A 25,747-nucleotide genomic window follows, 5' to 3' on the forward strand; every position below is an offset into this window, starting at 1 on the left:
AGTCCCACCTCTACCAACAGTGACCATGTAGCCAGGTGACTGTGTCCATGACAATGGTGGAGCAGGTCTTAGATTAGCAGTGTTAAAACATTGCATTGTGGTGCATAAGTGGGCAGGACCTTTGTTCATAGGAAAGGACTGTGAGGATTTCACAATGCAGGCCTTCGAGATCGATGCAAACCTCAAGGGGGATTTCAACTTTAGTCTAAGAACCAAGGCTAAAGACACACACACACACACACACACACACACACACACACACTTTCACGAATTTGTACTGACTGAGGTGAAAACTATTTTCAAGATGGAGGGAGGGAACACAAAAACAAAACGGAGACTGGGAGAGACCTTTGAAGCACATCACATTTTTATTTGTCTTTTCAAACACTTTCCTCTACAGCACTTTCCAATTTGTAAGAAAGCAGACCTTCACAACTAACAAAGCAATACGAAAGCATCAGTTTGTGGGCACTCACTCTATTACCTGGGCCCTCCACTGACTGACTGCCATGAGCGCAGAGTCACTGGGGAAGGGACGGGGATCTATGAGTCTACACTAGAAGACGAGAGAGCGACAGACATTTTGTTTTGCACAAAGACATTTATATGTAGATATTTATATATGCATTTACAAAAAATATGCCTGGCCGGGGGCCAGACTACAAGGCATTGGGGGTGTGTAGAGAGAGAGAAAGTCAGAACTGGAATGTAAATATTAATAAGAACCAACAGGGGGTGCTGCTGCAGAGTCATCAATCAATCAAATGTATTTATAAAGCCCTTTTTACATCAGCCGATGTCACAAAGTGCTATACAGAAACCCAGCCTGAAACCCCAAACAGCAAGCAATGCACCACGTTGCAGGCAGTGCAGAGTGGGAGGACCTGGGGTTGCCAGGGGCGACAAGCCTCACTGCCGCTGCACCAAGCTCACCAAGAGGAAGGGGCCAAAGAAGGAAGGGTATTGGGTATTCAACAGGAGCTCGAGGTAAAAGTTACCCTTCACCACAGATCTCGGATCGGACTACCCTATACCCCTATCCTAACCTTAGACATTAGGGATAGAAAAATATTTGACCCTGCATCAGTTGTTAGGAAACATTTCCCGCTACTGCTCAGTGAGGGCACTTAGAGTGGAGGTGTCCATGCGTTACCCCTGATAAGAATGGCATTGGCATTCATTGCCCTTCATAAGAACGACATTGACATTTGTTTACCTTGAAGCTCAAAGTTGATGAAGCAAAATGGGCTGCGCCAATAGAGCAAATACGATTAACAGTGTCATCTTGTTTCCCAAAGTGCCAAGTAATTCTTTCCTCTATCGAAATATTAGGAAGGTATCCTGCATGTCTTCTTCAACTTTAAGTGTTTCACTGTATTTCACTGTAAAGTGGATGAACAAATTTGATTTCGTTAAGGTCACCAATGTTCTCTCTGACTCTAATAGTATGGGTGAATAGTTAGACCAGGAACGCCATGGGTTTCAGTTCGATCAACCTAAGTGCATTTGTACGGTTTGTGTTTTTCCATTTTGAGATGAATGTTGCAAATGTTTTCTTAAAAGAAAAACATTTTAAACATTTAAAACACCGTTTCTGCTTCAGATAATCTTGGAATGTAACCAATGAATCACTTCCTTGTTGAGGTGTCTAGCAAATGACTCTTGCTACTGTTTCCTACTGCAAATAGAAATATATGTGATTTTCTTAAAAACACAAGTTGCAGAAAATAATATCTAACATAATATCTCAACTTCAGCAGTCAGATATGACAGTATCAATGATTTAGCACCACAGAAACACACCACCCACATTTAGCCATCCCAACATGTCATGTGCAACCAAGTTGGCAGTGCCAACATATGAAATCCTTTTCCCCCACCTTTTATATTGAAATGGACCAACCTAACCTATGCCAACCAACAGCCACTGAGCCACATGTACTGTATATGTAATGAGCTGTTAGCTAGAATGTATTTCAGAAATAAAAAGGCATAATCTTATAAACACATACACAGGAAGGGATGGGCCATGGTTCAATCCTTGGCCCTTAAGATAATTGTTTTGTGTAATATACTGATTAACTAAAAGCCTCTTATCTGCTGCAGTAGCTAGTCCTATATGCTATGCCTAGATGGTGATTCGTTAGCATGGGAGTTCTTGCATAGGTTTAGATCCAGCAGTGTGGGAATATGACTTGACGAGGACTGGTCTTCAGTGATGCCTGAGCGGATCGAAGGCAGTGTTTGTCGGGACACCTTCTAGACCAACACCCCATACTGACAGTCCTATAGAGTAACGCACATTTCTGTACCCTCGTCATGACCAGCGGCCACTCACCGAGACAAAGAGCAGTCTACAGAGTCAGGCCATGTCACGTGGCTTTTTCTGCTCCTTCCTCCTTGCTGGATGCTGAGCAGCATATTGGAGAACGTGTCGGCATATCAACGATTGCCCCTGCCCATTTCAACGCGCAGGAGGAGGTGGGATTGGCAAAATACATTATTTCATGATATATTTTACATTATAAAATTAACAGATGTTCCATTGGGGGTTTTTCTACAATGCACTGGATTCACCAGCATTATTCTGTCAAGGCTTATCAGACCTTGTTATCAGAGTTTTTTTTTTTTTTATCTATGTCTATCCCGTTCTTGATTAGAACCCTCACAAAGACTTTTATTTATTTAACCTTTCTTTAACTAGGCAAGTCAGTTAAGAACAAATTCTCATTTACAATGACGGCCTACCCCGGCGACGCTGGGCCAATTGTGCGCCGCCCTATGGGACTCCCAATCACGGCCGGATGTGATAAAGCCTGGATTCGAACCAGGGGCTGTAGTGATGCCCTCTTGCACAGAGATGCAGTGCCTTTGACCGCTGCGCCACTCAGGAGCCCAATGACATACACCGTTAAAATATCCTATAGAGCTCTATAAATATCAATGGATAGGTACAAATGCACATGGAACAATATTAAACGAGGATTAGGCAAACATTACGCAAGGTCGGTCAACCTCTTGCTGGAGAGCGCTCACATCTTTGACTCACTTCAAGATAACGCAGACCATCCACTATTTAGCCATCTTTGAAAACCAAATGTTTGTTTTATTCCGCATGCGAATAGTACATGGACCACGTTTACATATGAGCGTGTCAGTGCGTCGGTTGAAGAGATCTGGCTCCTAGCTTGACCAATTCAACTCAACTGACTCAACTCACCACTGGAAAAATACACTGGACAATGATAACATGACCCTCAGCTCAGCTGGAAATTTGGCTCCCAGATGGCAAAAATAAGTAAGAAGTAAGATATTCTATAGCTACAGGCACTCATAACGCAGCAAAAACGCACACAAAAGTAAAACACAGCTGTTCAATTTTACCTACACCGCAAAAAAAATTATCTGTGAAGAAAATAAAAAAATTATTGCAACATTGAATTTGGAGTGAAATTTGTCACTCGCAGTGGAAAAGGATTCTGTCAACTTCTTGGACTGTAAAAACGTTGAAATTCACTGCTTTTTGTCTCAGGTCTAGCATGTTGATAGATAGATAGATAGATAGATAGATAGATAGATAGATAGATAGATAGATAGATAGATAGATAGATAGATAGATAGATACACTAGTTGAAAAGTAGGCCTACTTCAACTTTTGTTTGGTTTTGTTTCCCTTAAATGACAAAACCAGGGCCTAACAGTAGAGTTCAAACAGGAAAACAGGAAACCAAATACTCTTAAAGTGAAGCTCCTCCCACACCAACTCTGAGGGCGACATACAATATGACCCCCAACCCCCTCCAAATGGCACTCATCCTAAAAGTCTGAATGGAGCAACTTCTTACAGTATTTGCAACACAGTTTAGTATATGCGCTGCTGTGCCAAGGTTGAAAACAACAGACTATGCTCTATGCACCAATTCCACAGTAGTTGATATCCAGCTGAAAATCTTTGGGACGTTGGAAGGGCCTATCCAGGCCGACCATCATATCAAAACACAGTTGTTGGTAGGTCATCACATCAGGAGCCAGAGCTTGGATTATGTCATTGAATTAAATGAAAAATGGTTAATACTGTTATCACAAAGGCAGCAGTAAGCAACATGATTTATTTTAAAAGGGTAGTTGTATTCTGGGTAATGTAGTTAAGTGGGGGTGAACCACACAAACGGCAAGGCTTACATTGGGGTATTCATTTCATCAGTCTCAAGCTTCGGTATGAAAGACCTTCACGCATGTTATTCAATTCATTACTAGTGTTGTCGAACTAGGGTAGTTGATTTGGGTGCAGGAAATTGACAAAAAAATAAGCGAGTATTGTTTTTTTCTTCCAGAAAGAAAAGAGGTGATGGGGATTGTGGGAAGTGTAGTGTAGGATGATATAAGGACCAATGAGGCCATTGTAATCCAACACACACACATTCAAGCACACATCCATGCATGATCATACACACACGCACGGATATACATACATACACGCACACAGTACAATGACGTCATCGACATCACGTCTCATTGCATGTCACTTCCAAATAGCAGTGTGGTTGGTGTCTGTCTCAGAAATTCCAAAGTCACTTTTCTTTTTTTTTTCTTTCTGGAAAACAAAATCCAAACTTTATCAGTCATAAATATTTCCCCATGTTTTTATCTAAAATGCACTAGCAGAGGACAGAAAGCACAATGTATAACATGCTTCTGTCAGGGCTTTTTCAAAAAATCTAAAAAGTCAAATAAATATATCTTTAAAATAAAGAATTTATATATATAGATATATAGAGAGATATATCTGTCCTTCATTCAGAAAGTTAAGATTACAAAACTCATGACGGTGTATTAGAGATGTCATAAAAAAAAGCTTGTTGGACAATGCTGGGTGTGTGAACGAACCAGTTCCTCTGTCTTTCTCTCCCTCTATCTTTCCTTTTCTACCTCCTCTCTCTCTCTCTCCCTCAGAAACCTCAAAGTGTGAAAACGCAGGGAACGGCTTCGCCTTTGGCACCATCCGTTTTAGTCACAGCCCAAAATAATACAAAAGTTAAAAGAATGAAAGGATAAAAATGAAATATATAAAACAGAGATGAAAATGAAGTTGGGAAACAACAGCCGGCTATCAAAAAATACAGAACATTTATGCCTTTTTTTGTCGGGAGGGGGGCTAACGGGAAAGGGGTGAGTTTTTGTTGGTTTTCTTCACGTTATGGTTGTTGTTGGTTTGTCATTTCTCTTTGAAAAGTCAAGTCCCGGGGGGAATGCGCCCACACAACGGTGGCTCACATGATGGTGCAGCACTTGCAGGGCTGCTTTTCCTTATTGTTGAGCTCAGTGGCGCCCCCCTCTGGCTCGCCCCCCTTCTCCCCCACGGGGGCCTTCTCCTGGGGGGTCTTAACGGGGTCGGCGGCGCTGCCGTTGGGCGGGGGTGACTGCTCTTCCTTGGTGCCTCCCTCGGTGACGGTCACAGTGGCGAGGTTGGGCCCCACCGTCACATTCTTGCCCTCGCCGTCCTCGATGACCACCAGCTGGGCCTTGACGGTGCCCTCCAGGCCCAGCACCTTGTTGGTTTCCGCCTCATCCTCCACGCTTTGGTAGCCCATGAACACCATGGTGACGGGGTTCTCAGCACTGGCCTCCACCTCGCCTCCACCTGGCTGGGGACTGGAGCCGCCCGCCTTGGCCTTCATGCCAGTGATCTCCTTCTGCGGTGTCGTCTGCTGCTCCGCGGCTAACTCAGCATCGGTGGGGACGACGGGGGCAGTGGAGGTGGCCCCGGCGGTGGTGGCGTCGCTCATCATGGACTCGTCGGCTTTGTGGATGAGCTCGTCCACCTCATTGGCGCTGAGTTGGTGGACCCCGTTCTCCCCGTTCACCTCGTGTACCACTACGAGAGAGAAAGAGACAGAGAGAGAGAGACAGATGTGTCATTGACAGAAGAGAACCAGAGCATTCCTCATGAGAGCATGGAGAACTAGGCCCTGTTCAAATTCTTAAAAAATGCATCCTTCCTTGAAGCAATCATGAATGATCTGATACAACTGGACTGACCAAAGCAATGTCATGGACCTATGGCTTCCACCTGGCTCCTATACAATCGTTTTAGATACTCGAAAAACAAGGAGAGGGAGGCTATTTAACGCGATACCTTTTTCCCACAAACCTCCACTCATAGAACAATGACATGCTCTGAAGCTGACCAGTGATGGCAGTCACAGTCAAGTCACAGGGAAGGAAGCAGGGGAGCGAGAAAAGCAGACAAGGAGTACAAGGAGAGGAGAGCAGCTGAAAGAGAGCAGGGGGAAACAAAGCGAATGCCACAGCGGCCGCATCACGAGCCCAGTGCTTGTTGTCTGTGTCAGGGAGCAAAACAGGTGCTACAGGGAGACCAAAAGGACAATTTCAAATGAGTTCCGAATGTACTGACTGTGTTTTACGCCAATACGTAATAGACCAAGTTCACGTTCACAAATTGAACTATTGAAGTAGAATTATTGGTTTAAAACCAGGTCTATAAGTAGAGTTGTGTTTATTGGTTACCCTGCAACACAATGTCATGCTATGCTTAACTATTCATTTTACTTTACGAGAAGTGGTAATATCAAGGTAATAATATCTTGCGTCAATAAGTGGATTCAAGGCACTCATTATATGAGACAGAGTATAAGCTTATATATGCCAGTGAAAATGCATTATCAAGTTTACTGAACCACACGATGTACGTCTTTCAATGGCTATGATCAGACGAGCAATGCCTGTAATAACTATCATTTTAGGTAGTCTTATCTCAGATCATATATTACAACATTATTTTTTCCCCTTCTGATATTACTATTATACAATGCCTTCCGAAAGTATTCATGCCCCTTAACTTATTCCACACTTTGTTGTGTTGCAGCCTGAATTCAAAATGGCTTACAGTTTCTCTCTTACCCATTTACACACACTACCCATAATGACTAAGTGAAAACATGTTTCTAGAAATGTTTGCAAATTTATTAAAAAAAATGAAATCCAGAAATATCTCATTTACATAAGTATTTACACCAATACTTTGTAGAAGCACCTTTGGCTACAATTACAGCTGTGAGTATTTCTGGGTAAGTCACTAAGAGCTTTCCAAGCCTGGATTGTGCAACATTTATCCATTATTATTAAAAAAATTCTTCAAGCTCTGTCAAATTGGTTATTGATCATTGCTAGACAACCATTTTCAGGTCTTGCCATAGATTTTCAAATAGAATTAATCTCCCGTGTCTGTTGGAATGCTGACTGAACCAGGTTTTTCTCTAGGATTTTGCCTGTACTTAGCTCCATTCTGTTTCTTTTTATGCTGAAAAACTCCACAGTCCTTAACGATTACAAGCATACCTATAACATGATGCAGCTACCACTATGCTTGAAAATATGGAGAGTGGTACTCAGTAATGTGTTGTATTGGATTTGCCCCAAACATAACATTTTGTATTCCGGACAAAGAGTTAACCTCTACGGGATCGGTGTCCCTAAACCGGGACAGTTGTTGCTCAATATGCGATAATGTGATTAGAATGACGTTGTAAACAACATAGACATGTCTTATACGGGCAGAAAGCTTAAATTCTTGTTAATTTAACTGCAGTGTCCAATTTACAGTAGCTATTACAGCAACAAAAAAAATACCATGCTATTGTTTGAGGATAGTGCACAACAACAACAACACTTTTATCACGGCAACTGGTTTGATACATTAACCTCTGAAGGTAAACAATGTACTTACTTTCAGTAATCTTGCTCTGATTTGTCATCCTGAGGGATCCCAGAGATAAAATGTAGCATAGTTTTGTTTGATAAAATCAATTTTTATATTCAAATGTAGGAACTGGGTTCTACAGTTTGACCCCTCTGCTGTCTTTGGCTCCACACCCACCCCCCTGGCCATCTAGATGTGTGAAGGTTAGTGTATTTTCTGTAGGGAAGCTAATGATCCATCATGTATAACATTCCTGGGAGTCATTGTAAATAAGAATTTGTTCTTAACTGTCTTGCCTAGTTAAATAAAGGTTAAATAAAAAAATAAAATGTACTTGAAAATGTATCAATTGACCAATTCGGCACATTTGGGCAAACTCCTGGCAGACAAAATATTGTGTAGTGATGTAGTTCTTCACTGGATCAGTCTGAAACTGTCCACACACACTGCTGCCATCCTGTGGACAACATGTAAATTACACCTAGGATCCTATCTCAATGTATGGCTATGCTCTTGCATTTCAAATAATTTTAAATTCACATTTCCACAAACTTCAAAGTGTTTCCTTTCAAATGGTATCAAGAATATGAATACCCTTGCTTCAGGTCCTGAGCTACAGGCAGTTAGATTTGGGTATGTCATTTTAGGTGAAAAAAAGGGTCCGATCCTTTGCCACATTTTTTGCAGTAATCCTTTTTTAGTGCCTTGTTGCAAACAGGATGCATGTATTCTGTACAGACTTCCTTCTTTTCACTCTGTCAGTTAGGTTAGTATTGTGGAGTAACTACAATGTTGTTGATCCATCCTCATATTTCTCCTATCACAGCCATTAAACTCTGTAACTGTGTTTTAAAGTCACTATTGACCTCATGATGAAATCCATGAGAGGTTTCCTTCCTCTCTGGCAACTGAGTTAGGAAGGACGCCTGTATCTTGTATTGACTGGGTGTATTGATACACCATCTAAAGTGAAATTAATAACTTCACCATTCTCAAAATTCACTGCTCTACTGACCTTACAGATAATTGTATGTGTGGGGTACAGAGATGAGGTTGTCATTCAGAAATCATGTTAAACACTATTATTGCACAGAGTCCATGCAACTTATTATGTGATTTGTTAAGCACATTTTTACTCCTGAACATATTTAGGCGTGCCATAACAAAAGGATTGAATACTTATTTACACAAGACATTTCAGTTTTTCAATTTGATTAATTTGTAAACATTTAAAAAAACATGACGTTATGGGGTATTGTTTGTAGGCCAGTGACAATTGAATGAATTTTAAATTCAGGCTGTAACACAACAAAATGTGGAAAAAGTCAATGGGTGTGAATAGTTTCTGAAGGCACATATCTTAGTTCTCATCATAATTGTTAACACTTCTCATAACGCATGTTTTAGCCAAGTGTTTCGTTTTGCTGTTGAAATCATGTTGGGAAATCACCTTTCTGGTAATCCTCATACACCTTGACCCCTTGCCCAGAGAGGTTAATGGGCAGTAGGGTGTTGGTGGACAACACCTTTGTCTCGCCCGTGACATTGTCCCTCTCAACGGTGATCTCTACTGAGTACATTGCTGGGTGCATGGGGTGTCAACAAGAGGAGATGTTAGGGGCCTGCAGAGGTGTCCTATCTCTCTCTCTCTCTCTCTCTCTCTCTCTCTCTCACCACACATCCATGGGACACAGGAATTCTCTCACTTTCTCACCACAACGCCCTTTCACACGCCATACTATCTCTCGCTCAACAAGACTAGAGACATACCAGTTCCACTCAACCATATTTCACAATTATAAATAACCATGTAGTCTCTCCACAATACACATGTATAATAATACCAGCCAAAACCAGACAACCACTCTAAACAACCATATTCCACCAACAAATATAGCACTTAGTTACAGCCCAAGTAACACACACGACGATACGCAAACTCAATCTTATGAAGAAGACGGTCAACTTTGATTCATGACATTCCTTTGACAGCATATCTGGGCAAGTTAAATGACTGTGTGGCTGTTAAGGAAGCATGTCTTTGGAGAACGGTCAATAACTTGGCTACATACACTATAACTAAGGTAAACTCGAACATTTGTCATCGGCAGGCCTACACTATTCGAGTCTAACGCTGCCATGTTGACGGATAGAGAAATTGTACTTTTTAGCAGAGCTGTGTTGCCTTGGCAACATCGCATCGTCTGATGAAGACTATATATAGTGTATCCCCACACAACAGATGTACTGTGAGAACTGAATACTCAGTACATCATCCTGGCTAACTCTATACAAACATACCACTCTTCTTGTTTTAACACCTTTAGCCACAAACCACAGTGAATATCCACAAGAGTGAAAGTCCACAAGAACAGACCAATACGCAGACAGACAGACAGACAGACAGACAGACAGACAGACAGACAGACAGACAGACAGACAGACAGACAGACAGACAGACAGACAGACAGACAGACAGACAGACAGACAGACAGACAGACTCACATCAACTCATACAAACACATTCCCATACAGATAGGCAAACACACAGAGACAGACAGTTGATAGCTGTGAAGATTTGGACAGAAGACAAATGTTAGGGGAAAAAATACAGTACAGACACACAATGTTAGTGACAACAAATAGAGGACCTGAAATATACCACAACACTTCAGAGAGCACGACATGTTCAATGGCATTTACATTGCTTTTGTGTCCTCCTAAAGGTGTCACGAAAGCATAGTACTTAGCAACGGTGAAATACCCGAGTGGTCCGTCATTAAAATAGTTCCTCCCACATGACTCAACATTGTTTTACCTTCCCACCCACACATTCATATAGTGCGTCAAAGTACACTCACACCAGTAAAACAGGAACTGTACTACATCCTATTACACAGCATGGAACTAGTAGATGTATACCCCACATCAAAGTACCCTTCTATTCATCCCCCATAACAGTCCCTCTCTATTGTATTGTGTCCTATCAACTTATCTAGCTTCTAGATATCTACTGTACATCGATAACTTGTTTATGCACAGGGTATAGTAACCAAACTGTGTTACTTTCTTAGTTTCCAGTTGCTAAGTTCCTAGCCGATGGTGATATTACACCAAAATGTTACCAAAAACGATCATATCCAGGAAAGCGTTGGCAATGAGAATTTTTGGGTCTTGATGAAACCAAACATTAAGTATTCGCTGTGCTCAGCAAGGGTCCTCTAGATGAGATGTATGAGGACCGGAGCTCAAGAGGTAAAACTAATTAGCCACTCGCCCTCTCGCTATCTCAATCACTGTGGAGAATAGCCCTTCAGTGGAGTCCCTCGCTCTCCTTCCAGAGCTGTGAGGCTGATGAAAGCACATGTTTGATTAAAAGGGACAGAGGCCCACGTGTGAGGAGGAGGAAGGTGGAGACCCCTTGATACTGCTGAAAAGACCCCTTGCTGAGGAGATGAAGTCATCCCCAGATGTTTCTAACTGCTCGTGTTTACAATACGCTGAGCTACACTGAGGTGTTGTATATGACAGTGGGGTAAATGGCCAACTATTTAGGTATCCTTTAGCTGTCATTCAAAGCTCCATTCAAATGAAGATTCGATAATGTGTTAGATTAGACATTGTGACACGGCTGACAACACGCTTGAGGAGCTACTGCCGGGCCAATGGAACTGGTTGTGTTTACATAATGAGTTCCACTGAGGAGTTACATATTGAATTTATAGATTTTACATTTATTATATGTCTAATCCAGTTACCCAGGATGCTAATGCCAGTAGCTGATGCCAGAGTGGGTGAACAGGATACAGCAAAAATGACGATTTTGGTTAGGGGTTAATATTAGATTTTCTTACACTGTAATACCTATTAATACCTATTGAATATTTGTTATTGACTGAGTAATGAATAACCAAGTGTTATATATTTGAAAAATGATAAAAGTAAGTAAACGATATCAAATAAACTAACATCAGATATAGTACTCAGCCGTCTATGTAAAGAGGCAAGCAGAGACAGAGTTTATGAGTGAAAAAAGGAAAAAAAAGAGGCAAAGAGTAGAATTTGTCTTTCTAGTGTGTCTCAGTCTGTGAGCTACAGGGTTCCCGAGACTCACCTGCTCTCATCATATCTGAGGCACCTCCGGACATGTCCAGACGAGGGCTGTTGGGCACTTTGAGCACTTCCTTGACCTCTACAAGCAGTCAAGGAAGTGGGGTAAGAATGACAGAGAGAGAGAAAGAGACAAACACAGAGGAGGTGGCCAGGTTTCGGCAAAGACAGATAGCGATAGAAGACTCCAATAGAATCTTATTGAGACTTCTTCCATTTTGGACAAACTTGGACTCTATTGCATGTCTTTTGTCAGCAAACTTAACATGTGTAAATATTTGTATGAACATAACAAGATTCAACAACTGAGACATGAACTGAGTTCCACAGACATGTGACTAACAGAAATGGAATAATGTGTCCCTGAACAAAGGGGGGGAGTCAAAATCAAAAGTCACAGTCAGTATCTGGTGTGGCCACCAGCTGCATTAAGTACTGCAGTGCATCTCCTCCTCGTGGACTGCACCAGATTTGCCAGTTCTTGCTGTGAGATGTTACCCCACTCTTCCACCAAGGCACCGGCAAGTTTCCGGACATTTCTGGGGGGAATGGCCCTAGTCCTCACCCTCCGATCCAACAGGTGCCAGGCGTGCTCAATGGGATTGAGATCCGGGCTCTTCGCTGGCCATGGCAGAACATTGACATTTCTGTCTTGCAGGAAATCATGCACAGAACGAGCAGTATGGCTGGTGGCATTGTCATGCTGGAGGGTCATGTCAGGATGAGCCTGCAGGAAGGGTACCACATGAGGGAGGAGGATGTCTTCCCTGTAACACAGCGTTGAGATTACCTGCAATGACAACAAGCTCAGTCCGATGATGCTGTGACACACCGCCCCAGACCATGACGGACCCTCCACCTCCAAATCGATCCCGCTCCAGAGTACGGGCCTCGGTGTAATGCTCATTCCTTCGACGATAAACGCGAACCCGACCATCACCCCTGGTGAGACAAAACCACGACTCGTCAGTGAAGAGCACTTTTTGCCAGTCCTGTCTGTTCCAGCGACGGTGGGTTTGTGCCCATAGGCAACGTTGTTGCCAGTGATGTCTGGTGAGGACCTGCTTTACAACAAGCCTACAAGCTCTCAGTCCAGCCTCTCTCAGCCTATTGCGGACAGTCTGAGCACTGATGGAGGGATTGTGCGTTCCTGGTGTAACTCGGCAGTTGTTGTTGCCATCCTGTACCTGTCCCGCAGGTGTGATGTTCGGATGTACTGATCCTGTGCAGGTGTTGTTACACGTGGTCTGCCACTGCGAGGATGATCAGCTGTCCATCCTGTCTCCCTGTAGCGCTGTCTTAGGCGTCTCACAGTACGGACATTGCAATTTATTGCCCTGGCCACATCTGCAATCCTCATGCCTCCTTGCAGCACGTTCACCTAGATGAGCAGGGACCCTGGGCATCTTTCTTTTGGTGTTTTTCAGAGTCAGTAGAAAGGACTCTTTAGTGTCCTAAGTTTTCATAACTGTGACCTTAATTGCCTACCGTCTGTAAGCTGTTAGTGTCTTAACGACGGTTCCACAGGTGCATGTTCATTAATTGTTTATGGTTCTTTGAACAAGCATGGGAAACAGTATTTAAACCCTTTACAATGAAGATCCATGAAGTTATTTGGATTTTTACGAATTATCTTTGATAGACAGGGTCCTGAAAAAGGGATATTTCTTTTTTTGCTGAGTTCCTAAAAAAAAATGTTTTACTTTAACCCCTTTTTCGTGATATCCAATTGGTAGTTACAGTCTTGTCCCATCGCTGCAACTCCCCTACGGACTCGGGAGAAGCGAAGGCCGAGAGCCATGCGTCCTCCGAAACACGACCCTGCCAAGCCGCACTGCTTCTTGACACACTGCTCGCTTAACCCGGAAGCCTGCCGCACCAATGTGTCAGAGGAAACACCGTCCAGCTGGCGACCGAAGTCTGCTTGCAGGCGCCCAGCCCGCCACAAGGAGTCGCTAGAGCGCCGATGGGACAAGGAAATCCCAGCCGGCCAAACCCTCCCCTAACCCGGACAATTGTGCACTGCCTCATGTGACACAGCCTGGGATCGAACCCGGGTCTGTAGTGACGCCTTAGACTACTGCGCCACTTGGGAGACTCTATTGCATGTCTGATTGTACATACGCAACTTAAATGATTCATTATAATCAGTCAATAATGTATCAATTGCCTATCAATCAATTACTATATTCCTGAATGAAACAGGGGTGGGTACATTGAATATCTACGTTTGTTTTACAATGAGAGGAATAACATCACTTTAATACGCTTAGCATGACAGACTCTAAAGAGTGAAAAAAATGGAGGCAAAACATTTGTCTAAGACGTCTCTCTACAGTATGTCTCAGTATGTGAGCTACAGGGTACTGAGACTCACCTGCTCTCATCCTATCTGAGGCACCTCCAGACATTTCCAGATGAGGGCTGGTGTGCACTTTGACCACTTCCTTGACCTCTGTAACTTCCTTGACCTCTATAAGCGGTCAAGAAAGTGGGGTGAGAAAGAGAGAGGCAGGGAGAGAGAAAGAGCGACAAACACAGAACACATGTAAAAGAGGAGAAAGAAGAGAGGGAGGAGGAAGAATATCTGACTGAAGATGTATTACCTTGCACAGTGCCTGCCGGAGCCTGTGAGAGAGGGAGAGAGAAAACAGTATTTTAACCCAGTGGTGGAAAAAGTACCCAACTGTCATACTTGAAAAAGTAAAGATATCTTAATAGAAAATGACTCAAGAAAAAGTTAAAGTCACCGAGTAAAATTGTACTTGTAAAAGTAAAAGTCTAAAAGTAAAAGTCTAAAAGTATTTGGTTTAAAATGTACTTAAGTATCAAAAGTATAATACAATTTAATTATATTAACCAAACCAGATGGCACAATTTTCTTGTATTTTTTTTATTTATGGATAGCAAGGGACACTACAACAATCAGACATCATTTACAAACAAAGCATGTGTGTTTAATGAGTCCGCCAGATCAGAGGCAATAGGGATGACCAGGGATATTCGGTTGATAAGTGTGTGAATTTGACTATTTTCTTGTCCCGCTAAGCATTCAAAATGTAACAAGTACTTTTGGGTGTTTTGGGTGTGGAGTAAAAAGTACAATATTTTCTTAAGGAATGTAGTGAAGTAAAAGTAAAAGTAGTCAAAAACATAAATAGTTAAGTACAGATACCCCCCAAAACTACTTAAGTAGTACTTTAAAGTATTTTTACTTTAGTACTTTACGCCACTGTTTTAACCCATGTATCATTAAACTCAGAAAATTCAGTGTCAAACCCATCAAATACATTACCACCACACACGTATAGAGGGGTGGGTCTATTTCTGCAATATGAACAATCGGGATTATTGTATCAATGTGGCCGCACAGTCGAACAGCATCCATTTCTAAAAATACTATAACAGATTGAGTGAAACGGTTCTACTGACAACCCACAGCTATGAGGCAATAGATTTGTTTCTTGAAGAGACACTCTTATTCAAAAGCATGGCTACATAATGAATGAACATTATGTCACATACAGTATTTAACGTATTTCGTTGAAAACCTAGTTTGAGGGAAGGAACATACAATATTTATTTTTATGCCACAAAAAAACATGGACGACAAGAAAGCAAGAAAAATGATTTGAGGTAGAAACAGACGCCACATTAAATAAGCACTTTCCCTTTGAATAAAGCGGTGCCAGCCTGGATAGGTTGAGGAAGTGGATATTAACTTGTGGAGGAAAGAGCAAAAAGGGCCAACGAGTTCAAGAGGGAAAAACGAAGAGACAGAGCATCTTTTCTAGCCGTTGCTATGAAACCCCTATGTTAAAAGCTACCCAGTGTGTGCTGTCAATATGAACTTCCCCTTTGGACAAGAGCCTCCCTCCTGTCAACAACTGTTCCCCATACACTGCTTGTCAGACCCAGTGTCTGACTCTCCGGGCCCATCCGGACCGTCACTAATGATATCACTGATGGCATAATATTGAGATGTCATTTGCTCAAGTGGACACGCCACTGTCAGTTTATCACAAGGGCAGTTACTTGTACACAGGGCTTTTTCGCTTTCCGATGTGCCCCAAGGCTTGCTTCGGCCTGCTAAACCTCTCCCCTCCCTTCTGATTCCTCCATCTCATACTCCCCTACTTCAAACGTTCCCCTCCAACACACACACACACACACACACACACACACACACACACACACACACACACACACACACACACACACACACACACACACACACACACTGTTAGAGACAGGAGTGGGGAGTGTGTGTGTGTGTGTGTGTGTGTGTGTGTGTGTGTGTGTGTGTGTGTGTGTGTGTGTGTGTGCGCGCGCGCGCGTGTGTGTGTGTGTGTGTGTGTGTGTGTGTGTGTGTGTGTGTGTGTGTGTGTGTGTGTGTGTGTGTGTGTGTGTGTGTGTGTGTGTGTGTGTCCGGTGGACCTGCTGTGTCCAGCTGCCCTCGTAGGGGTAGAAGGCGAGGGAGACTCACTTTGTTGTCTGCTGTCTTGGCTTCCTCATTCGTTGTTGCGTCTGTCAGGCTCTCTTTGGTAGAGGTCGCCGACACGCCCGTCTCCAGCTCCTCCAGTTCCTGCTCCATTCTGCAGAACAGAGAGAGATGTTATCAGTCACACACACAGACATGGTCAATGACACACAAACAGTGTGAGAACGCTTGGCAAGTCATGCACATCACGCATTCACGGGCCGTAGTGTTCCAAAGCAGTTTTGGATTTCTGTCTTGTCTAATTTAAATGTTAGTTATTTTTGGCAACAGTGCTCATCCATTGGGAAGGGGATTTTACAGATTTTACAGATGCACTGGCATTTTTTGTCTAAAATAAATGAGCTGAGTGCATAAGGAGTTATTCAAAATCAATGAAAAACATTAGCAGCCTCCTTAAACCGTGAACTATTTCTTTAAGTGTCCTGGTATTGTTCAATGCCAAAACAACCTCACTGTCCTTCCTCACTATGGCCTATCTAACAGAATTAAGCGCCTATTTGGGAAATGGACAAAAGATTCTCCTTAGCTTTCTCCAGTTCCGCCTTTTCCCTAGCTCCGGCAATTGTTCGCTTGCGTTGCTCATTGGGTGCTGTGCCAGTTTAGTGCCAATGTCGCCCCAGTCTGAGCCCCAACAGCCAGCCAGCACTACAGCAGCCAGGAGGAATTTAATTAGCGAATTGGATTGCCAGGGGAAGAAGATTGATGACACTGTTTTGCTATGAGTGAGAAAGAAAATGGTTGGAGCGAGGAGGGAGGGGTGGAGGTGGAAGGTTGGTCTGTTCTTGGCTACTGGGTCTCCTTTCTGTACCCGAGCCGACAAGGTGAAAACTCTGTCGATGTGCTCCAGGGTTGCTGTTGAATGACAGACCCTCGCTGTGACCCCGCTCTCTGAGGGTGTCTCAGGGAGAGCGGATATGCAAAAAACACATTTCCAGTATTACTACACACATGTGTGAAATAGGAAAAATAAACAGGAAAAGCAGGAAAATAATCCTGCAGCAACAGGAAATGTGAATATTATGTGGATTATAATTAATGGGCATTGTTTTGTATGGGGTTGATACATTTAAACTTCGAATACACTACAAGTTTGCATTTCCAGCTGTGCAGGAATATTGTCATCAACAACATAGTGATCAAATTAAGATCCTACATCTGTACTCCTTTCGAGCTAAGAGTTAAACTTATTAAACATTTTCTAAGAAGCATTGCAAACGATCTCACTGATAGCAAATATGCTGGGCCACATTGCCAGTGAGCTGGCATGCCAAAATTATATCGAGAGAATAGGATATCAAGATTTTATCTGTTTTTATAAGTTAAGAGCAGATTTTGCCTATAATGACATATAATGAATCCAGAAAAATGTATAGGTAGTAGGTACCAGTGGAGGCTCCTCAGAGGAGGAAGGGGAGGACCCTCCTACTCAGTAAATGTATTTTTTTTTATATAGTGAAACATTTTAAAAAGTATTCTTTTTAGATAAAACTATACTAAATATATTAATTTACGTCACCATATAATTGATTAAAACCACTGTTTTGCAATGGTCTACAGTAGCCTCAGCAGCACTCTGTAGGGTAGCACCATGATGGAGCCGGAGGACAGCTAGCTTCCGTCCTCCTCTGGGTACACTGACTTCAATACAAAACCTAGGAGGCTCATGGTTCTCACCCCCTTCCATAGACTTACTCAGTAATTATGACAACTTACGGAGGATGTCCTCCAACCTATCAGAGCTCTTGCAGCATGTACTGACATGTTGTTCACCCAATCAAAGGATTAGAGAATTAATCTACTACTGAAAGCATAAGCTACAGCTAGCTAGCACTGCAGTGTATAAAGTGTTGTGAGTAGTTGACTCAAAGACAGAGAAAGACAATAGTTGAACAGAGAGAGATAGTTATATTTGTTAGTATTTTTTTTAACTTTCACTTTCTCTTAGCTACAGAATGCAGCTAGCTAGTTAGCCTACTTAAAAACCTGGCTCAAACAGAGAGGGATGCTATGTTAGCTAGCTGGCTATGGCTATCCAACACTGGATTCCCTTCCAAGTCATGATTTTATTAATTTATTGCCACCGGGGCCCACTGGTGTAACTGCTAAACTGCTTTCTGACTGTAAATTGTACTGCATGTTTGTAGCGGGTTTACTAACATGTTAGTTCTATTAGCTATGTTGACTATGACTACGGAATGAAATGGGGATAAACATACCTGAATTTGTCCAATAGAGACTCTCATTTGCAATTGTTGAACTAATGATTACAGCCTAGATCAGCTAGATGCAGACAAGAGTGTGCATGGCGGTATCGAATGTGTCACTGTCTGTCCCCTTGATTACTCAACATTTCTCGACCTGTGCACTTAAGCTACCGGTCAAACGTTTTAGAACACCTACTCATTCAAGGGTTTTTCTTTATTTGTACGATTTTCTACATTGTAGAATAATAGTGAAGACATCAAAACTATGAAATAACACATATGGAATCATGTCGTAACCAAAAAAGTGTTAAACAAATCAAAATAATGTTATTTTGAGATTCTTCAAATAGCCAACCTTTGCCTTGATGACAGCTTTGTACACTCTTGGCATTCTCTCAACCAGCTTCACCTGGAATGCTTTTCAAACTGTCTTGAAGGAGTTCCCACATATGCTAACCACTTGTTGGCAGCTTTTCCTTCACTCTTCGGTCCGACTCATCCCAAACTATCTCAAGTTGGTTGAGGACCGGGGATTGTGGAGGCCAGGTCATCTGATGCAGCACTCCATCACTCTTCTTCTTGGTAAAATAGCCCTTATACAGCCTGGAGGTGTGTTGGGTCATTGTCCTGTTGAAAAACAAATGATAGTCCCACTAAGCCCAAACTAGATGGGATGGCATATCGCTGCAGTATGCTGTGGTAGTCATGCTGGTGCCTTGAATTCTAAATAAATCACAGACAGTGTAACCAGCAAAGCACCCCCACACCATAATACCTCCTCCTCCATGGTTTACGGTGGGAAATACACATGCGGAGATCATCCGTTCACCCACAGTGCATCTCACAAAGACACAGCAGTTGGAACCAAAAATGTGGACAAATTTCCACCTGTCTAATGTCCATTGTTCGTGTTTCTTTGCCCAAGCAAGTCTCCTCTTCTTATTGGTGTCCTTTAGTAGTGGTTTCTTTGCAGCAATTCGACCATGAAGGCCTGATTCCCGCAGTCTCCTCTGAACAGTTGATGTTGAGATGTGTCTGTTATCTGAACTCTGTGAAGCATTTATTTGGGCTGCAATTTCTGAGGCTGGTAACTCTAATGAACTTATCCTCTGCATCAGAGGTAACTCTGGGTCTTCCTTTACTATGGCGGTCCTCATGAGAGCCAGTTTCAACATAGCGCTTGATGGTTTTTGCGACTGCACTTGAAGAAACTTTCAAAGTTCTTGAAATATTGTACCTACTGACCTTCATGTCGTAAAGTAATGATGGAATGTCTTTTCTCTTTGCTTGAGCTGTTCTTGCCATAATATGGACTTGGTATTTTACCAAATATGGCTGTCTTCTGTATACCCCCCCTACCTTGTCACAACACAACTGATTGGCTCAAACACATTAAGAAAGAAATAAATTCCAAATTAACTTTTAACACCTGTTCATTGAAATGCATTCCAGGTGACTTCCTCATGACGCTGGTTGAGGGAATGCCAAGAGTGTGCATAGCTGTCATCAAGGCAAAGGGTGGCTATTTGAAGAATCTCAAATATAAAACCCTTTTTTGGTTACTACATGATTCCTTATGTGTTATTTCCTAGTTTGATGTCTTCACTATTATTCTACAATGTAAGTTGTAGCAACCTCATGATGGGTACAGGGAAAATTCGAGTATCATGTAGTAGCCTAAACCTATCAATGTTACATTGAGCTGGGTGGATGGAATAGGAATATGAATGACAGTCATCCAATATGCTGTAATAGAAACAAGGCCGTGCTCATAAAACAAAAGAATCATCCTCCCTCATCTTAAACATCACCGAGAGCAACTGGTAGGTACACCAGTGTTCCAGGGTTGTAGACGTACCTAATGATGTTCTCCTCCATCCCCTTGAGCTTGGCCTCGTCCTCCGCAAGCTGTTTCTTGGCCTCGTCCTGCTCCGAGCCAGCAGCTCCATCCAGCAGCCATCTTTCCCTCAGGGACTTTTGCTGGACAGGACAGAAGAGCACAGGAACATCAATCACTGATTATTCACCCCCCCTTTGATTTCATCACATTTTGTTGCTTGACAAAGTGGGATTGAAATGGATTTAGTTGTGATTTTTTTTATTGATCTACACTAAATACTACATAATGTCAAAGTGAAAAGAAAATTCTACAAATGTTAACACATTTATCAAAATTAAATAACTCAAATAGTTGCTGCAAAAGTATTCACACCTTTTGTTTAGTCAAGCCTAAATTAGTTCAGGGGTAACATTTGGCTTGACAAATCACATAATAAGTTACATGGACTTTGTGTGAAATAATAGGGGTTGACATGATTTTTGAATGACTACCCCTTCCTCTGTCCCCCATACGTACAACTTTTGTATGGCCACTCAGTCAAGCTGCATCAGGGTATGGATGTGCTTGACAAAGACAGAGCTTGAAGAATTTTGAAAAGAATAATGGGCAAATATTGCACAATCCAGGTGTGCAAAGCTCTTAGACTTACCCAAGAAGACCCACAGCAGTAATCACTCACAAATGTGTTTCTAACATGTATTGACTCAGGTGGGTGATCACTTATCTAATCAAAGTATGTTAGTTGTTTTTTTTTCATAATTTTTGTTATTTAATTTTTTCCCATTTTGACATTACAGAGTAAAGAAAATCACAATTATATTCATTTCAATCCCACTTTGTAACGCAGATGTAAAATAATGAAACAAAAAGGTTATCATTTTTAGATAAAACTATACTAAATATATTCACGTCACCAAATACCTGATAAAAACACTGTTTTGCAGTGAAGGTCTACAGTAATCTCAACAGTGCCCTCTAGGGTAGCGCCATAGTGTAGCCAGAGGACAGGTATTTTCTGTCCTCCTCAGGCTACACTGACTTCAATACAAAACCTTGGAGGCGAGTGATCCTCACCCCTTCCATAGACCGACATGGTAATTATGACATCTTCCGGAGGATGTCCTCCAACCAAAGAAAGCTTTTGCAGTATGAACTAACATGTTGTCCATCCAATCAAAGGATCAGAGAATGAACCTAATACTACGCATGTGTGATTTAGAAGATTGATGAGTTGGTGACATTGTTGGATAGATTGAGGTTGAGATAGTGAACAGTGACAGTTGGACATTTTTTGTGATAATATTCCATTTAAATTTGTTTCTTCAAACTGCAGGAGACAGAGGACGTAGATTATATATTGTTTTCTTGGTTTTATAACTACATAGTTTTTTATTTACATTTGCCATGCTAACTTCAGTAGCAAGTAGCTAGCTAGCTACCAGAGTGCAGTTTTCTACACCAGAATAGCTAAAGTTAACAACAATGTAGTGGATTTATTGTTGAAGAACCCCTTTCATTGCCCACATCAGATTTAAGCTTCTGGGAAAAAGCCACATTGATCATGTAACGGACGACGGTCTGCATATTCAAACTGCGCAACACACCAAGAAGGTAAGAAGAAACAGGTTGACGCAGCACATTTTGTTGTGTCGTCCTCTGGTGGCTAGCTAGCTAGCTAAAATGGGCCCTTTCCTAAATTAGCCATGGATGGAGATAGGGATTTGGACTTGTGTGCTGGCCAATGATTATAACGGCAATTCTGATCCAACCATAAATTCATACATTGTGCCCCTGGCCTGAGAGGATAGAAGTTCAATATGTAGCTAGATGTAGTAGGCTAATGTTAACTAGCTGGCTCATCGTTGCCCATGAAAGGAAGTTAGGCTAGCGAGCAAGCATTTTAGCCAGGTAGCCTAGGACAACAAAAACTAAAAACGTGAAATGTATGAGAGTCATAATCAGTCAATTGAAATAAATAAATTAAGCCCTAATCTATGGATTTCACATGACACTGGGCAGGGGTGTAGCCATGGGTGGGCCTGGGAGGGCATAGGTCCACCCACATGGCAGCTAGGTCCACTCACTGGGGAGCCAGGCCCAGCCAATCAGAATGAGTTTCCCCCACAAAAATACTTTATTACAGATAGAAATACAGACAGAAAGCACCCTATCCCCCCGGATGTGGAGGTCCTGGGTTGGCGTGGTTACACATGGTCTGTGGTTGTGAGGTTGGTTGGACGTACTGCCAAATTCACTGAAATTATGTTGGAGGCAGCTTATGGTAGAAATATTCAATTTTCTGGCAACAGCTCTGGTCAACATTCCCGCAGTCAGCAAAACTTGAGACATCTGTGGCATTGTGTTGCGTGACAAAACTGCACATTTTAAAGTGGCCTTTTATAGCACCCAGCACAAGGTGCACCTGTGTAATGATCATGCTGTTTAATCAGCTTCTTGATATGCCACACAAAGGTGTGATGAAACAATTCAGTCCCATTCAAAATCCTATTTTCCCTAACCTCTAATCCTAACCTGTACCCTAACCTTAACCCTAATCCTAACCTTAACCTCAAAACCTAACCATAGCTCCTAACCCTAACACTAATTATAACTTAACCCTGAACCCCCTAGAAAAAGCATTTGACCTTGTGAGGACTAACAAAATGTCCTCGCAAGTATAGTTAAACACGTACACACACACACACACACACACACACACACACACACACACACACACACACACACACACACACACGCGCGCACACGCACACTTATTCAAACTGTAGACGGGATTCATATCATGCATTAATACTCTGTATGTTAATTTCCAACTTAGTTCAAATGTAACGTGAATGCAAATTCATTGCCATGAATAGCATCCACTTAGGAATGGGCTGAAATCAGCTCAATGCAGCATGATGGATTTGCATAATTTCCCCTTGGCAGATGGGTTAATTTAGGGGACTGGTTTATAGGAACACAATCTCTTTCAAAAGCAGGAAAATGTGGGTAAAGGTTATTTTTGCAGCAGTGAAAGAGTCTCATGCCACGCCAGTGTATCCAGCATAGAATAATATCACTATTCATGAATTCAACCCCAGGCAGTAAAAATCCATCTAACCCAACTATCTCATGACCTGACCATCTTACTCTTATCAATAAGCTGGTTTGTCCCTCCCTCCCTCCCTCCCTCCCTCCCTCCCTCCCTCCCTCCTCCCTTCTCCCTCCCTTTCTCTGAGAAAAAACATTATGTATTTACAGTTCCAGTCAAAAGTTTGGACACCTACTCATTCCAGGGTTTTTAAATTAATTTGTACTATTTTCTACATAGTGAAGACATCAAAACTATGAAATAACACATGGAATCATGTAGTTGCCAAAGAAGTGTTAAACAAATCAAAATATATTTTATATTTGAGATTCTTCAAAGTAGCCACCCTTTGCCTTGATGACAGCTTTGCACACTCTTGGCATTCTCTCAACCAGCTTCCGTCACCTGGAATGCATTTCAATTAGGAGGTGTGCCTTGTTAAAAGTTAATTTGTGGAATTTCTTTCCTTCTTAATTCGTTTGAGCCAATCAGTTGTGTTGTGACAAGGTAGGGGTGGTATACAGAAGATAGCCCTATTCGGTAAAAGACCAAGTCCATATTATTGGGAAGAACAGCTCAAATAAGCAAAGACAAATGACAGTCCATCATTACTTTAAGACATGAAGGTCAGTCAATACGAAACATTTCAAGAACTTTGAAAGTTTCTTTAAGTGCAGTCGCAAAAACCATCAAGCGCTATGATGAAACTAGCTCTCATGAGGACCGCCATAGTAAAGGAAGACCCAGAGATACCTCTGCTGCAGAGGATAAGTCAATTAGAGTTAACTACACCTCAGATTGCAGCCCAAATAAATGCTTCACAGAGTTCAAGTAACAGACACATCTCAACATCAACTGTTCAGAAGAAACTGCGTGAATCAGGCCTTCATGGTCGAATTGCTTCAAAGAAACCACTACTAAAGGACACCAATGAGAAGAAGAGACTTGCTTGGGTCAAGAAACACGAGCAATGGACATTAAGCCGGTGGAAATCTGTCCTTTGGTATGATGAGTCCAAATTTGAGATTTTCGGTTCCAACTGCCTTGTCTTTGTGAGATGCAGAGTAGGTGAACGGACGATCTCCGCATGTGTGGTTCCCTCCGGGAAGCATGGAGGAGGTGTGATGGTGTGGGGGTGCTTTGCTAGTGACACTGTCAGTGATTTATTTAGAATTCCAGGCACACTTAACCAGCATGGCTGCCACAGCATTCTGTAGCAATACGCCATCCCATCTGGTTTGCGCTTAGTGGGACTATCATTTGTTTTTCACCAGGACAATGACCCAACACCTCCAGGCTGTGTAAGGGCTATTTGACAAAGAAGGAGAGTGATGGAGTGATGCATCAGATGACCTGGCCCGCAGAGTGAAGGAAAAGCAGACAACAAGTGCTCAGCATATGTGCAAACTCCTTCAAGAATGTTGGAAAAGCATACCAGGTGAAGCTGGTTGAGATAATTGCAAAGCTGTCATCAAGGCAAAGGGTGGCTACTTTGAAAAATCTAAAAAAATACATTTTGATTTGTTTAACACTTTTGGTTACTACATGACTACAAGGCGATCTGTTTCACAATCCTCTCTACTCTACCGCTCTCCCCCCTCTCGCCTTCCCTCCTTTCTCCTCTCCCTTTCACTCTCTCTCTCTCTCTTATCCAGCTCCCCTGCGTATGCTCTCCCTGCCTCTCCCCTGGTGGGCTCTATGATTGGGTGACATCATCACCTGTTCACGCCCTTCCACACACACGCACGCACACACACACCGTCGCCCCGTTGGAAGCAAGGGGACAAAGCCACAGCAGCTCCCACACATGTACCCTGTGTTTGATCCATTGTTCTAGGGGAGCACAATGCCCCATAAATAAACACACACGTATATGTGCATACGCGTAAACACACACACATACACAGATGTGCACACACAACATGCATACTGACAGGCACACACACACATACGGTACACACACTCTCACACCAACTGGGCATTTCACTCATTTGTAAAAGATCAGGGGCACAGAACTAGCCACAGCAGTTAGCTTCACACTATTATGTTTTACTGCAAATTAAACATGATCAGACAAGCGATTTTATATAATAATAGCTACTCAATATCCTTTTCACATTTCTAAACTGACTCTACTGGGAAATATAATAAAGCAGGAGTTGTACTGAAACTACATTTGCAGACTAATTCTAACAATAACAGACAAGCTGCATATTGTGTTACCGAGTCCCAAACTGACATCCTTTACTGTTCTACTACCTCCTGTGACCATCATACACTC

At 42.3% G+C, this 25,747-nt stretch overlaps 1 protein-coding gene across 5 annotated transcripts in view; it reads right to left on the reverse strand.

The window, feature by feature from the left end:
• Positions 1–345: 345 nt before the first annotated feature.
• palm1a (paralemmin 1a) overlaps positions 346–25,747 on the reverse strand; it is a 65,983-nt gene continuing 40,581 nt past the window's right edge. For 2 of the 5 annotated variants that reach the window (XM_014216048.2, XM_045687386.1), the window contains exons 4-10: positions 20,394–20,515; positions 16,317–16,425; positions 14,437–14,458; positions 14,208–14,303; positions 11,835–11,912; positions 9,171–9,302; positions 346–5,875 (exon numbers count right to left, since the gene is read on the reverse strand). In XM_014216048.2, the coding sequence (XP_014071523.1) occupies positions 5,271–5,875; positions 9,171–9,302; positions 11,835–11,912; positions 14,208–14,303; positions 14,437–14,458; positions 16,317–16,425; positions 20,394–20,515 (1,164 nt within the window). In that variant the 3' untranslated portion in view covers positions 346–5,270. The remainder of the gene's footprint in view (positions 5,876–9,170; positions 9,303–11,834; positions 11,913–14,207; positions 14,304–14,436; positions 14,459–16,316; positions 16,426–20,393; positions 20,516–25,747) is intronic. The other 3 variants (XM_014216049.2, XM_014216050.2, XM_014216051.2) reach the window with 3 other exon arrangements.

This window comes from Salmo salar, chromosome ssa10, assembly GCF_905237065.1.
Source record: "Salmo salar chromosome ssa10, Ssal_v3.1, whole genome shotgun sequence".
In the NCBI taxonomy this organism is placed as follows: Eukaryota; Metazoa; Chordata; class Actinopteri; order Salmoniformes; family Salmonidae; genus Salmo; species Salmo salar.